General features: G+C 39.7%; 1 protein-coding gene across 3 annotated transcripts in view; it reads left to right on the top strand.

Annotated features, from left to right (window-relative positions):
* TUB (TUB bipartite transcription factor) overlaps positions 1-16,446 on the top strand; it is a 138,095-nt gene that overhangs the window by 83,989 nt on the left and 37,660 nt on the right. For all 3 annotated transcript variants that reach the window (XM_059848913.1, XM_059848915.1, XM_059848916.1), the window contains exons 2-3: positions 13,408-13,459; positions 14,787-14,949. In XM_059848913.1, coding sequence (XP_059704896.1) covers positions 13,408-13,459; positions 14,787-14,949 — 215 coding nt within the window. The remainder of the gene's footprint in view (positions 1-13,407; positions 13,460-14,786; positions 14,950-16,446) is intronic.

Raw genomic sequence — 16,446 nt, 5'->3', positions numbered from 1 at the left:
TTTATAGAACATGGTACCCCTTTTGCTTAGCCACTGGCATGTGGTGGAGGAAAAAATGGATACTAAACTTAAGTAAAAACAGTTTAAAAAATAGTAGATTGAATAAATGCTGAAATCTTTTTGATCTAGTTCATTTGGATATTTTGTTACAGTCACGAATGACAGCAGCTTGCCAGTTTGAGAAAAACAAATACTTAGAACTGACACAGCTTTTTAAATCTAATTATCTTATGTGTGCTTTATTTCAAAGACAAGGTTACTCTTTTTGCTTGTAATATATTTGTGCAAGTCTTAGGAGTTTTCAAAACAACAATAAAAAGCATCTTAGTGTCTTTTTTGTTTTTTTTTTTTATTCCTCCTTTGTTACAGTTTGATGGCACTGGTGAATGTTTGACAAGCAGTTTAGAAAGCAAAGATAAAAATGAATGATTGTTTTATCAGACATTTATTCTGGTGTTTAACATTCTGTGTGCTATAAGCTTTTATTGTGCAAATACTTAGCCATTTGAGCAGGTCTAGATGGCAATATTTGTGTCCAGCATTAATACATTATGTTAGTTCAGGATCAGAACCCTAAAAATTAGGTGCTGTGCATATATCAGACCCTATTTTCAGTCCGATTCAAATGAAGTGAAAATGATTTTCCAGAGTCTGAAATGCCTTGCCTGGAGGACTGGCTTTGCTCTCAAGCAGTACCACACAGACTATTCATGTGACAGCCTTTTAAAGCCCAGAACAATAATTTGAAAAAGGTAGTTGCAGTTAGAAATATGAATTAGTTGGGTCATGATCATTAGCTGTTAATTTTTCAGTAATTTGGTAACTGTGTCAGCTATAAGCTGCATACTGCAGAGGAGATTTTCAGCTGGAGATCCAAAGCTTTCTGGGGACACAGGTTCCATGCTCTCTGAAGCTGTGAGTCTGGGTGCTAGCTTGACTCCTCTGCCACAGCCTTTCTCATAAGTCTCATTTCTTACTGGCAGCACACATTTTTGCATGTTGTATACATCTCATGGAGCAAAATTGTGCGTCCTTAAAGGAATTGCTCTATCAATTAACTGCCCAACACTGAAAGATTCCAGCATTTGAGTCATACCAGTTCATGATGATAATTTTCCAGACTGTATTTAAACAAAAAAGTAGTACTTTTCCAATTTTATATATATATATATATATATACACACACACACACACACACACACACATCTATGCATATATACTTAAATATGAGGAAATAATATCTCCTCTGGTTCCTGTTGAGATATCAAGCTGGATATAGCAGATAATGTATCACTTTTCTAAAGTTATCACACTTCTTAATAATGAAATGCTTTTAAAATATTTTTCCATTTATACATCACTGTAGCAAGGCGTTTCACTTAGCTTTTTGTAGCACCACACAATGTACTATGAAGTGTTGAGAGAGTAATCCAGAGTAATTATTAGACTAAGTGATAATTTCATTGGAGGCAGTTAAAGAGAACCAGATGAAGATGATTGTCAGATGTAACAAAAATTGTCACAGAGTAGTCAAAAAGAAGTATAGTTGGGATTTTGATAATTCATAATGAAAATGGAACTAAAAATACTGCAACAACACATACCTGACCTGTTTTAAATTTGACTAATTTATTTGAAATACTTAAAGCTGATGTGCTAAGCTAGGTGTATAATTTCAAATCAGTGAGCATAGTTAATGTTTATGAGAAATAAAGATGATTGAATTTTGTGCAATGTACATATCTTAGTATGCTACAAAAAGAGGTGTGTTGCATAAGAATACTGAGACTGCTACTTGATGTGACACTTCCTAGTACTTGTAAATGTAGTGAGCTCATTTTGCTATTAAAAGGGCTATTTTCTTCAATTTGAAACAGAAAAAGCATGCCAGCATATTTGGGGTTAAATAAAGTATAGTATGTAAATATAGGTTGAATGGGACAAGTCAGGTTTTTTCCCCAAATGTGTCAAAAGTTCCTTTTCCTATTACAACCTAGGACATGTGATTCTGTATAGTATCATCCCATGTTATGTTTTCCCCCTCCTGTTTATTTTCTCTCTGCAGTTATTTTTAGTACAGAAACCAAGCTCCCTTGGCTGGGAGTTGCACACAGATGTGGAGAAAAACATTTAATGTAACAAAAGGAAAGAAAAGCTGAAAAGTGTTCAGTAGTGTTGGAAGGGACCTTTATAAAGGACACGTTGGAAAACAGAGCTAGAAAATTGGCTTTCACTGTACACAAACAAGGTGGTTTCACAGCTGCAGCAAACTCTGACTGTGTTGTAAAGTTTTTCTGCTGCTTCTTAGGTCTTGAGAATAGATTTCATTTACCACACTTGGTTGCACACAGAAGCAAAGGAAAGGGATTAGCTTAGTTTTGAAATGGAGAACAATGCTCTTCAGCTTGTTTACTCACAGGATCATCTTCACTCAAGGAACTGATAAATTGGAAGGTTAAATATATAACTTGTTTTGAAATTATCTTTGAATGCCATAGACATCACCAGGATTGGATACTTATGTCTCACTAAAGGGGAGGAAAATCACCATGCCAGCCTTATTATTACCATGGTTTTCTAAGATTTATTAAAATCTGAGAAAGACTTTATTTCTGTGCAGACACTGTGTATGCACACTGTGAAAATAATCCTTTGTCTTCAGGAGTTTATAATTAAAAATCCCAGCCTGGAGGGATTTATCCATATGCATCTTTTTATGCACTGTGAAGTTAGTGGCAACATTCTCATGAGATTGAATTCATTGTTTTGGGGATTCAGGGCCCAGGAATGAAGATCAGGCTGTATGGAATACCTCATCTGCATAGAGTGCTGTTAGAAGTAATGACTTAGTTTTCATTGTAGAGAACAAAATAGAGGCCAAATGGTGTTTGCTGCTTTTAACAACCATCAACATCTTGCCAGTCTTGAAATCCATATCCATGTACTTAGGCACCAGGATCTGACTAACTCATTTTCCTCTGAAAATGCTGTCCAGGATTGTCAGTATTTGCTACTAGTGTAGATGGTATTACAGAGAAAGAAATCAAACCAAAATGAAAAATTTGCTTTCTTCAGTTCCAGCAAAAGAGTACTAGGTTGGATTATAAAGATAGTATGTGTGGGGGGGAAAAGTGACAAAATATTTTGTTTCACGGTTAGTATTTATCATGAAATGACATGTCTTCCCTTAGAAACTGTATTCCATAGAAACTGTAAAACCACCTGTAAAAAGGAAAAGGGAGCTTAGCTGTTTCAATTCACTAGCATCTATCAGAGTTACAATTTTTACTGTGTTTTTGTTCAGTTTTGATTGTTAGAACAGCAAAGGTAAACTAGGTAATCTCTTTCACCTTCACGTTTTCAATAAATAGATAGCTTAATTTTACTGTTGCTTTAAAAACCCAGTAAATACAATTCCATCTTTTTCCTAAACACAAGCACAGGCAGTGGGATCCGCTAATACTTTGCTGCATTAGTGAATTACCTCAAGTATAATCCATTTCAGCAGCAGCATGTTTGATCTACATATTCATGCCTGTGTTTGCACGCCTGCTGCAGGGAGAAGCCCCACTGAACACCTGCAGCAGTGACCCTATCGTTGGCATCAGTGTTTTGTTTGTTAAACACTTCACCATTAGGCTATTATTTTAAAGGCCAGCATTGTTTCTAGGGTAATTACTGTACTGTGAGGCTTCATTCTTGCTTCACAAAGGTGTTTCCAAGAGGAGTTAAGACTAGTTTGTTACTCTCATTTTACAGGTGTCTTGGAAGGTTGGGCTGTTTGATGTACAATAGGCTCTGTAGCTGCCAACTGGACAGAACCATGTTTCTTAGAACAGGTATAGGACAGGGAGGGAAGGGGGCCAGAAGTTATCTTGTGCAGGTTTTCTCTTCATTACAGTGGCTCACAGTGTTTTCCACATCAAAAAAGCAGAGGTCTCTTCTGGGTAACACCTTTTACCTGGTCAGCAGTAAAGGAATGGGAGAATCATTGTGGTCCAGGCAGAGAGCTCTTGTTCTGCATTGTATGTATGTGTAACTGCAGTCTCCTTATCCAGACAATACTTTTCCCTAGTTTCTGCTTGTTTAATTTACTGTTTGTTGTGGTTGGGAGCTTTGTACCTTAAGGGGTTTGGTTTGTTTGTGCATATATTTTACTGTTTTAACAGCTGAGATTGGCTGGGTTTTGGTACTGAGAGAGAAACCTGGCTGCTCGGGCTGGATCTTTCCAGTGCTGGCAGCGATGTGTTTTCGATAAAGGCACTTCCTGAAAGTCATGTCATTTGTCATCTGGATCCATCTGCATTGCAGGTAGTGTATCTCCAGGTCACAGCAGGTTGGGTTTTTTCCTTCACAAATTGCTCCCGTTCAGGTACTTCTCGTCAAACTGCTTTAAATACAATTTTAGCATAGATCACCCAAAGGCTATTGTGTTTTACTGCTCCATCATTCATGTTTATTAAATTCACCTGTCTCTTTTGGGACATAGATTCCTTCTCTTACGTTTTGTTCAGAGTTTGTGTGTGTTGAGGGAGGGTGAGAAATAACCCAGCTCTTCCAGTAGGTGATGTTTTCATTACCTGCATTTTACTGCCATATGCTATCTTGCTCAGTTCTGTGTAATTGCAGAGAATGAGTCTGTACAAATATTAGTTCAACTGATCTTTCCAGGGCAGTAGTGGCAGCCCTGTTGTTCATTTATTTAAAACATGCAATGTGCTGTAGGGAATAGTTTTGCTTTTCATCTCACTAGATCTTTTCTGGCTGCTTATCATCCTCACTGAAAGCTGTCAGCCTAGGCATTTCAGATCCTAAACTGTAGTTACTTTTTTCTGTGACTACAGTTTTGTTCTGATTTTACTCAAAGCTGGATCTCATTACTTCAAAGCATATCTGAAGTATCTGCAGAGCTCCTGTTTTTCTCTTCAGCACTGAAAGTCTCTTGGGTTATTTGCTCAAGAGTGGTCAGTGTTTGTTTTAATATATCCTGTAATACATCTGCATCTAGCAATTGTAATACAATGCATCTAACAATGTATTTTACCTGACTCTGATGGGTTTTTCAAAAACTTAGTCTAAGTAGAACATTTAGAAGATTTGATTTCTATAATTGCTGTTGGTTTCATATACCCCTAAGGCTGTAACAATTGGAGATCTATTTTGATGAGCTGTTCTAATTAAAGCAGACCAAAATGCTGTTACGGAATCATAAAAGAGTTTGGGTCAGAAGGGACCTTAAAGATCATCTCATTCCAGCTTCCCTGCCTTGGGTAGGGACACTTTCCACTAGACCAGGTTGCACAAAGCTCCATTCAGCCTGGCCTTGAGCACTGCCAGGGATGGGGTATGTACAGCTTCTCCGGGCAATGTCTGCCAGTGCCCGACCACCCAAACAGTAAAAATGTTTTTCCTAATATCCAATCCAAATTGACTCTCTCTCAGTTTGAAGCCATTCCCCCTTGTCCCGTACTACATGCCCTTGCAAAACATCCCTCTCCATTTTTCTTGTAGCTCCCTTCAGGCACTGGAATGCCACAACAAGGTCTCCCCTGAACCTTCTCTAGGCTGAACAACTCCAACTCTCTCTGCCTTTCCTTACAGGAGGAGAGTGCTTCATTTCTCTGATCCTCTTTTTGGCCATCGTCTTGCTGCCATGGCTCCATATGCCTCCTGTGTTGTGAGTCCCAGACCTGGACACAGATGGTGTCTCAGGAGTGCTGAATAGAGTGGGAGAATCCCTTCCCTCACCCTGCTGCCCACGCTGCTTTTGATGCAGCCCAGGACACGTTTGGCTTTCTGGGATGAGACCTCACATGGCTGGGTCCTGTTGAGCTTTCTGTCAACCATCACACCCAAGTCCTTCCCTCAGGGCTGCTCAATCCCTTCTCCTCCCAGCATGTGTTTGTGCCCTGATCCACCTGCAGGACCTTGCACTTGGCCTTGTTTAACTTCATGAGGTTCCCACAGCCTCACCTCTCCTTGGGATGGCATCCCTTCCCTCCAGTGTGTCACCACACCACACAGCTTGGTGTTGTTGGCAGATTTACTGAGGGTGTCCTTGATCCCACTGTCCATGTCAGGAACAGCTGCACTAGTCCCAGTACTGACCCTGGGAATGCCACTCCAGGCTGGTCTGCACTTGGACACCGAACCATTGACCGTGACTCTTTGAGTGTGACCATCAAGCCAGTTCCTCATCCATGAGGGCTGTTAAATCCATGCCACTGTGGTTTAGAGACGAGGATGTTGTGCAAGACTGTGTCAAACGCTTTGTACAAGTTCAGGTAGATGACATCTGTGTCTCTTCCCTCATCCACCAGTGCTGTAGCCCTGTCACAGCAGGCCACCATATATTTCAGGCATGATCTGCCCTAACTGTTGCCATGTCTGCTGTCACCAACCATCTCCTCATTTTCCGTGTGCTAGAGTTCAATAGGAACTTCCCTGGACTGCCACATCTTCTCAAGTATGATGGATGGTGGCTTAGCTACCCCTTCTGACAGTTCCCTCAGGACCTGCAGATGCATCTCATCAGGTGCCATGGACTCCTGCACCTCCAGGTGCCTGAGATGGTCTCAAACCTGGCTTTCTCCTATGGAGAGCAGTTCTTCATTCTCCTGGTCCCTGCATTTCCCCTCTGCACTCAGGCTGTGTGCGTGGAACACTTGCTAGTGAAGTCTGAGTCAAAGAAGTCACTGAGTACCTCAGCCCTCTCTCCATGTCCCAGGTAACCAGTTCTCCCTTCTGGAGAGGGCACATGTTTCCCCTCATCTTCCTTTACTCAGCAATGTACTTACAGAAGCTTGTGTTGTTGTCCTTGACATCTCTGGCCAGATTTAATTCTATCAGGGCTTTAGCTTTCCCAACCTGATCTCTCTGGCAATTGTGTGGCCATGCCGAGGATTTGGCTGGAGTTAATCTTAACAATTATCTACATGGAATTAAGAAAAAAAATTGTTGTTACATTTGCTCTCAGTTAATCTGCATAACTGTTGCCAGACATAATGAGTGTCATAAATCCTAATGTACAAAGGACATTTAGATAAACCTTACTGGAGCAAATAGTACCAACAACCTTTCAGGAAGGTCTCATTAATTTGCTGATTTTTAAACTAGTTTGCCATCCAGGATTTGAGAAGAAAATAATGTGTTTGGTTCTGTAATTATTTGTGCAACTGCAAATGCAGTCTGCTATCAACCATCTGCCCTGCAGGCATTACTTTCAGTGCCATTTGGATCATAAGCACAGTGTCTGATCCTCTGCATCTTCTGTTGTGTGGCTGGCTTGGTGCTGATACTTCTCATACAAATATCTGTTTCATGTTTCTGCCTTTTTTCCTTATCCTTTTCCTTTTTTATTTTCAGTCTTTTTAAGGGTCTTCTGCACAGGCAGAAGAGGTGATGCTGTACTCCTGGACTGGCATGCTTTCCTTTATTTTGTGACAGTCACAGTGAAATGCTTCATTCTTCCGAAGCTTTGCCTAAAGAAATGCAATTTCCATTTCTGCAGGAGTTCCTAGTGTCTGTGCTTTCCTGGTCAGTTCAGTGGTGACTGAGAGGTGGCCTGTAAGGGTAGGTGGTTGCCCTCTCTGCCCTCTGAACATGGCATGGGAGAAATCCAAGTGCTGTTGTTGCTGATCTTTGCAGCAGAAGGGCAAACTAATATTCAATGTCCTTGGGTTGCTCCTCAATATCCAGACTTCTGCTGGCTTAGGTGGCCCAGCAAAGCAGTCACTCATTTTACTGTAAAGAGAGGACTGCAGGTTTTACTCTAAATCAGATGACTGAGCAGCTGCTTTATGATCAGAAATCCTTGATGATTTCTAGCACGAGGAGAGCTCTTTCGGAGTGCTTTATCTCATTTATAAGTCTGTGATTAGCCTGTGTGCCTGATACAGTAATGTTCTCCCACATGGCTTCTGGTATGCTCAGTTTGTGGGGCAGCAGACCTTGTTTTATGTGGGGACTTGGAGGAGTGGGGATTTGCAGGTGTTGGCATTTCTGCTGACTTCACTGCTTAGGAATTGGTTGAATTTCACTTGTTGGAAGAACCTAAATGTGTGCCATTGCCCCCAGAGCATGACTTCAGCCTGCAGGTCCCTAACCCCATTAATGGGCTTTTATGTAGCATTTCATCAGGGCTGTGGGAAAGCTCATTCTTAAGGACTTAACAGTAACATTATTGAGAGCAGTTGGGCTTTATGGAACTGCAGAGACTTTATAGAGATTAAGAGGAGTGTAATTGGGTGAATATGACAGATGGTATTCAGTCAGCCAAGTGCTATCTCTTTACAGGAATTTTATTTCCTGTGTTTTTGGAGACTGTAATGTTCAAATGGCACATTACACCCATCTTGTTCTTTTGAGTCTGTTGTGCTCTTAAGGATCCCATAACCTGTTTGTCTTGACACAGCAACACAGCAGCTTTCTTCACAGCACGAGTGCATGGAAAAGATCTGAGTGATCTTGAAGATTAGTCTGGTATGGTGTATTTTCTTTTCCTTTCTATCTGGTTTGATCATCCATTGTTTTTGAATTGCAGCTCACAATATGGCAGAAAAAAATCAAGATGAAAACACCCCCTCTAATTTTCCATTTGCTTCTGGTTCAGTGTTCTAAATGGGAGGAACAATTTCTTATCCAATTCTTCATCTTTTATAATGTGAACTTTTTGTTTCAGGAATCTTCTCTGCCTATGTATATTCATTTTGCTTGTGCAAAGGTCCCTGATTTCACACAGTTTTTGAGTGCTGCTGTTAGTAATACATTATAAAGCAACAAAAAGAGAAAATACAAGGGTGACACTTCTTAAACAGTGTGTTAAAGTTTAGTGGTAGTATGAGTCTGCTTGTTTGACCAGCTATACATTCTGGTGCTGGACTGCAGAGATGTGCTAGGTGAGATTTTGGACCTTTGTCCTGGTAAAAAAGTTATTTTCATGGAAAATGTTTTATATTAAAGCAGTGTCAGGAAGGAACAAAAGCATTGCCTTGTTCATCAGGCAGAAGCAATAGAACTGCTTTACTGTGGCAGACTTTTTCTTTAAAAAAGCTCTTGAATAAAATCAGTGACTACATGCATCTTGGACATTCTAATTAGAAACATTTCTTCTTAATTGTTTTTTCTTGCAATGGCTTCATGAAATACAAGCAGTTTGCATTTTCAAAGAGCAAAGGCAAAGTACTTGCTGTGAAAAGTGTTATTTGAATTAAGTCTTCTCAGATTTTGCTTTAACTGAAACACCCCATGTGGAATTTCAGTAAAAATGTAGCAAAATACTGACTTACAGAATCTTCTGCCTTCATCTCAGCAGTAAAGTGTGGAGCTTTCTGTAATCACGAAGCTCCATCCTTAAAACATGATTGGTCTTGGGTTTCTCGCTAAATGTTTTTTAAGGAACAGAGATTATTAAAAGCTTAGAATACTAAAATTCTTTCACATGTTTTCATCTTTGTTATGACATGCAGTACTTTAGTAAGCTTGGCTTACTATAAATTGAATTCAATGTTGAAACTGTTTCTGCAAAATAGATTTTGTGTCTTAAAAGGGTGGTATGAAAAAATAATGCTTTGACTAAAATGTGATTTTACTTTTAATGTTTTTACCTTTAAAAAACAGGAGTTGAGATGTTTGATTCAAATCCTGTAATTGAAATCTGAAAATAATGCTATGTAAAAACAATACTTAAATCTCTCTGGGCCTTGGTCCAGGCAACTGATAGGAAGCAACTGATAGGAATCTTTACAATAGGTAGCTATAGGCTTGACTTCTCAAACCCAGCACTAGTAACTCCTAAATGGGTGGACTGTTCAAGTTCTGTGTAGAAGGATTTTTTTTTCCTGTATCTGCTAGGAAATATATCCAAGCTCTGACCTGTCAGCTGAATTTGGACTAGACTATTACTGCAGAGCTGAAAGGCTGTTTACAATATTATGTATAGTGTAAAATTGCTTTTTGTTTTAAGTGGGTCAGAGCCATAGCTTAGATGCCAGCCAGATGCATGATCCTTGATCTAGTAGGAGTAAAAATTAATCTTACTGGATCTTCAGGATACTTCACTGTGCTGAGCAAATTGATAATATGTATGCATGCTCTTCAATAATTCAATTTTCATTAATTATAAAGTTATATTTCTCTATTAAATCTGACTGAGTTTCATGCTGCTCCTGGGATTTTCTAGCATCACATCAAACGTGTAGGCAGAATTGTTCTAACAGCCTCTCTCTCTCTCTCTCTCTCTCTCTCTGAGATGATTTCCTGCCATCTTTCAGTCACAGTTTTTCTGCTGTACTGGGCCTTTAGTTTCTTTACCATCCCAGATATTTCGACCAGAGTGCAGCAAAAAGACTGGGCAGGACAGGCTGGGTCCTCACATGTGCCCAAGCCTTCCAGAGCGATGAGCAATTGATTCCTGCTCTTTTGAAAGACCAGGAAGGGCAAAGGCTGTGCTTCTACTCACACACTTTTGTGTTTTCCAAAGAAATAAAAGGCAGAATTCCAGAGCTGGATTTCAGCTCTTGTACCCCAGAGCATCCGAAAGAATGCCAAGTGCTGTGGTGAGATGATCTGCTCAATCTTTCTGCAAGGACTCACTGAAGTGTGAGAAAAAGGGTCAGTGGCACTTACACACTTCATCTCAGAGTCCTCTGCAGATGTTTTTCAAGGGAGAAAGAGCAAGGGCCTGATGGAATTGCTATGGAAACAGAGCTTATATTATTTATTTATTTACTTACTTACTTATTTATGCATGCATATATTTAAACCCTGACTTCCCTTAATGGCATATCTTGGAAGTCACCCAGTTTCAGGAGACTTTGTTCGTTGGAAATTGGGGAATGTGAAATGTTGGCTGCTGGTCAGCAACTCCAAGGTCCAGCAGCTCTTCAGGGAACACTGACAAAGTGCAGTCTGAAACTGGAGTGCTCTGTGGTTGTAGCAGAATATATAGGCTAAACTGAACCCCTTTTGTATTTGGAGTTGCATAAGTGTTATTAGACATCAAGAAAGGACAGCACTGCAGCTTTCCAGTGATACTGGAACTGAGTAACTGTTAAAATAGATAGAGTTGGTGGTAATAATGCATTTTTTAACATTATCCTGTGAAGGATTCAGAAGAGTGGTGGGGGCAAGGCATTCTCATACTAGTCCAGCATCCTAGAGGGAGAGGGGGTTGTTGAAGCAACCATATTCTACTGAACCTTGGTGTCGGTGACGAAAGCTGGAATTCAGTTTTATTTGTTGAATGGTAAATGCAAGGCTTGTTATTAATGCATGCCTAAAAAAGGTTGTGGAAAACTACTCAGAACTTTATGAAATATGAAGTAGGATAAGGAAGGAGCTGGAAGCTCCAAATGACATTGTCATCTGGTTTTCAAGGTGTGCTGCTCTCGATCTCAGCTTTGATTGCATATTTTCAGAAGCTTAAAAAAAAAAGTCTTGCAGTAAGAAGGGAAGTGTGGAGAGGTGTTTTAGCATTGCAACATCCATAGTTTTTGGATAGAGTTTTATATTTTTTTGGCAGTCCTCTGGTGTATCTGATAGCTGCTTTGCATTCCTGGAATGCTCAATGCAAATCACACCATTCTCTGACTGGGGTTTGCTGTTTGGTGTTATTTAAACTGCCATGTTTACCATGCTACAGCTGGGCATAAAGAGATGAGCTGTGCCTGAACCTGAATTTGCCTTGTTGTGGCTTCCCATGAAGGCACAGGACATTTTCCTGCCCCTTTGCTCCATGCACTGTGTCATCCCACGCCATGGATGATGGGATGGTGTGTGCATTTCTGCCTCTGCAGTTCTTGGGGTCTCTGTTAGCATCATTGCATGGTTTTGGCTTTTTTTCAGGCATTGTCTGAAATGAGGAGGATTTGTTCAGGCCATTGAGCCTGAAACCTTACACTTAGGCATCTTTTACTCAATTGTTTGGCTGAAAATCTCCATTAGGGTAGTTCTACTTTCTGGCAGTGCAGCTAATACTGCTGCAGCTGTAGTGAAACACTCTTCTACAGACCTGACATTGTATACCATGGAGGAATGTGTGTCTTCCTTTTATAACTTCTGTAATTGATAAAATGAAGTATGCTTGGTGTAAAGCAAAACATTTTTATGACTGTGAGGGGTTTTTTTCTTTAATCTTTTTTGTGGAGTATGGGTAATGCATTACTTCTACAAGAGATGGCAATTTCATACCTGAGGTACTTGAACAGCAGTTTCAATCTGTGGAACATCAGCCTTTTGTAGCATATAACCTAAGAAAAATTGTAAAAGGCTGATTCCACCAGAAATGCCTAATTATAGGTCTTTGATAATGCTGGCATTGGTAAGGGGGCATTCTGCATGCCTTTATTAGCTGTTCTAACTCTACTACAGTGTTACTGTCTCCTAAAGACTGTGAATTAATACATGAGATTCTCATTTTTTATGCAATTTCCTTTGCAATGCTGTTGGTTTGTATGTAGGTCAGAATCCAGGTTTGTTTGTCCTGGATCTTTTTTTTTTTTGCTCTTTTTGGTTGTTAAGAGTGATGTAAGAGAAGGGGCTAACATTTTATAAAAGTGTATTGTAGGACAAAATTAATTTTCCTTGTAAGAGGCTATTGTTTTTGTTCTATAACACTATTTTCCCTGTAGATGACCTATTACTGTTTAAAAGATTCAGTTATCTATGTTCAATGTTTAACTATAGTGTTCATACAATAGAGACCTTTGTTCTCCAGAAAAATAAAGCCTAGTCAGTAGTTTGCTAAAGTACTTTGCAAAAATAGCTTTTTGATTTCAGTGCTAGTCTTTTAATATCTAATTAATGAAAATGATTGAATGCACAGGAGCATTCAATGCTCCCAACAAGCAACAATTAGCAGAGAGAAATATGGCACTGAGCAATGCTGTTCATCTTGCCTGCCTTTTAATGTTGAAGTGTGTGGCACTAAGTGTGACTTCTCAGGAATAAATATCCAGAAATATTCAGGAATACATTATGGTTTTCAGTGTGCAAAAGATTAGGTGGTTTATTTTTCTACCATAATTTTAAATACTGCTGAGTTGCTAAGCAGTTCACTTACACTCCTCCCTTTTTCTAGGCTTTATATGCAATTTTACAATTTCAGTGCTCTGTGCATTGATGTTTTGCATTAGAAAACAATAGAAAAGAAACCAAGCTGTAGACAGTGAATTTTGAATTTCTTTGTGAGCTGCCTGATTATATATTTTCGTTGAAGTTTGTGTGAGCCAGAGTTTTGCAATTTTTTGTGGGCTGCATTTAAACCCTCTGAAGCCAAGTTTTTTCAGTTAGGGCAGGCACACTTTTTTTGTATGGATAACTCCTGTGAGAGTTTCCTCCGCTGGGTGCTGTTAGGTGTTGTTTTTGAGTGATAAATTTGTTCCAGCTATGTACTCTTTGTCTTTGCAGTGTTCTGGATGATGAGGGGAGCAGCCTGCGTCAGCAGAAGCTTGACAGACAGGTAAGATTTTGGAGGAGGACCTTGCTCCCTAAAGTCTGAATCCTGGAGTAATAAAAACTCTGATAATTGATAGAAAATTGCATCCTCAGATTGGGGGATGCAGAAGAGAGATCTGTGGAGGCTGGAGTTAACTCACAAGTCTAACTTCCATTAAAATTTGTCTTCTGACTGGGATTTGAGTGATTCCCACTGCCTTGGACTTGTTTTAAGCTGTTTTACAATGTGTTTGTTACCCCACTGATGGAGCAGTCACACCAGCCAACAGAGGTTAACCACAAAGCTTTTTTTCAGTGGACTTAGCTCTTGTGGCCGTAACCTAGTGGCACTGTGTGCTATGTTGCCTATTTTCTGACTGCATTCCTACATGACTTGTACAATGGAGTCAGAACATGAAATCTGAGGGAATTGTGTCATCAAGTTTTAATGGGAGTTGAGGTTTCTGCTTTTACTTTTTCTGTGGTCCCCCTCAAAAAACTTTGTCATTTTTATAGTTAAACCTCGTGAGTTTAATTTTATCCTTTTCTATTGCCACTATTTCATCAGCTTGCATGTCTAACAGAATCTCATTTTCAAATTCAAGTACTATTTATGCCATAATCCTGTGCTTAATTCTGATTATGGTGAAGTCATGGTGAGGTGTTAACACAACTTAGGGAGCTGAAAGAGTTCACTCTCCATTTTTATTCCTCAGTTTTATTGCATCTGCTTCCTAGAAGCTAAAATATCACTGTACAGAAGCAAGGAAAAGGTAAGGTAATAGATAAGTAAAATTAACAGTTCAGTTGTCTAAGGTTGTGGAAGAGGGCTCAAATAAGGTCCCTGTGGTACCACTGGATGCCAAAGGTTTTGGTTTCACCAGGTCTATCTGAGAAATTTAAGTGTTTAATTAAAGTTCATCTATTATAGCTGTTAAATTAGGCTTGTGTCCAGTATTATCACTCGATTCTAGTTTGCAATTACCTGCTTTTAATTTACAGAAACTGAAATTGGCATCTCTGCCTCACGCCCTTGCATACCCTCCCATTGCTTCACAGCCACTATTCTCACACTGTTGTTTTCCCAAGGGTTATTTCCAAGCAAGCTCTGACAGCTGGTGGGCTGCTCAGAAAGATGTATTTTAATTATTTGCTGTTTTCAGCAGAAGGTGTTTCAGCAGTGGGCTGGTTGTGGTTTTTTGGAAAGGTTTCCTGTAACCCGACGTCCCAGTCTCCCACTGCCAACTGCTGCTGCTGTGGAGCTGGGGAAGGGGTAAAGCTGGCCATTGTTTCCATGGTAGGTTGCTGCTGTTTGGAGTGCAGTAACAGATGCTTTTCTCTCTTTTCTCCAGAGAGCACTGCTGGAACAGAAGCAGAAGAAGAAGCGCCAGGAGCCACTGATGGTTCAGTCCAACGTGGACAGCCGGGCAAGGACGCGCAGGACGAAACATTCGGAGGAGCAGGCCCCGCTGGTTGAATCCTATCTCAACAGCAACAGCAGCACCATATATCATGGTACAGAATGCCACCTCCTGCAGCTGTATTTGCTGAGAGTCCTGGTGTGGTGCTCATTTTATGCTCAGGAGAACAAAAGCTCGTGTTTTGCATGTTTTAGTAAATCATTGATGTCCTTCACTTGGGATAAAACCATCAGAGTTTGCAATTGTAGCCTAATGGCAGGGAGCAAAGTACCCACTGCCAGTTCAGGGCTGAACTGGGAAAGGGAGCTTGTCCCTTCTGCCATGGCTATTTAAGTGTCTTCAGCCTTGGTTCCTACTAAGTAAAGCTGATGGGTTCCACTCTGAATGTTCCTCTGTGTGCAATTTTGCTTAAGCCTGACAGAGGTAATGATAAATGGGAAACCTATTAACCAGGTTCAGCTAGGACTGAATATAGTCATTCCAAAGATTCTGTGTTTCTCCAAAGTCCATTAAAACAGGTAGAGAAGAACATTTCAAACTTGTACAATGTCTCCTTTTCTCATTAAAGATTACAGGATCCAGTAGGGATAGAGTCACTTAAGGCATCACACCCACAGGGGAAAAAATTATAATGCCATTTCTTTTCAAATAACTTAATAATCAGAAATAAATCCTAAGGAAACGAGGCATTATTTAGTTCTGTCCTCATATTTCTCATGCTTTTTGGCCTTCTAAAGATGGTATGGCATACTTTTCCTCAGGATTTCCTAAGGGGCAGCTTGGGTAATCCTTGTCCAAAATTTGGCTCTTGTAGATATCATTCCAGGTTGGTACCACCTCCAAGATCTATAGAGAGCAGTAATTTTCCAGTTTTCTTGTTTTGCAGTTCATTAAATTGAATGTAATTCATAAGGGATTCATAAGTTTCAATAGCAAAAGGCTTCCTTCCCTGACTATTGATGAGTTTGTGGGACAGGAGCTGAATCAATATCTACTGATATTGATTGGGAATGCAGTTGGCAGCTTTCTGGTTGGGAATGGTGCTAGGTGGCAGAGTACTTAGGTTTTGGGGTTTACACATTAAATCCTAAGATGCCTTTGTGAATCTAGCTCTGTTAAAAAAAGCAAAACTAACCAGTAACCTACTCTTTTACAAAAAAAAACTTAACACACAATTCAGTTCAAATTTGTCAGTTTTACTCCACATGCTGGACTTTTTGTCTCCCTGTTGTTTTGTTTTCACTTGGGGGTCTTATTTTTCCATAAGAACAAGGTGGGTGTTTAGTATACAATAACAAACTTTGCTCTGAGAAGTGCAGGTTTCAGAGCCTTTCCTCCTGGTTAGCAATTGGTGGAAATTTTTAGCTGATTACAGCTACAGAATTTACTGTTAGAATCTGGAAATTGCATTGTTTAAATGTTGAGGTTTTGATAATAATGGGCATTTTTAATCTTTTCTGCAAGCAAATAGGATACCATAAGTGGTTTTAGATGGAGAATTATTTTTTCAACTTAGCATTATTTTAATTTTTTTTCTAACAAATATTTTTAAAAATAGTAATATTTCTCTTTACTGCCTGTTTCTCAGGGT

Source organism: Haemorhous mexicanus, chromosome 6 (assembly GCF_027477595.1).
Source record: "Haemorhous mexicanus isolate bHaeMex1 chromosome 6, bHaeMex1.pri, whole genome shotgun sequence".
NCBI lineage: Eukaryota > Metazoa > Chordata > Aves > Passeriformes > Fringillidae > Haemorhous > Haemorhous mexicanus.
The sequence above is the reverse complement of the archived record's forward strand: the minus strand, read 5'-3'. Positions and strand labels throughout refer to the sequence as shown.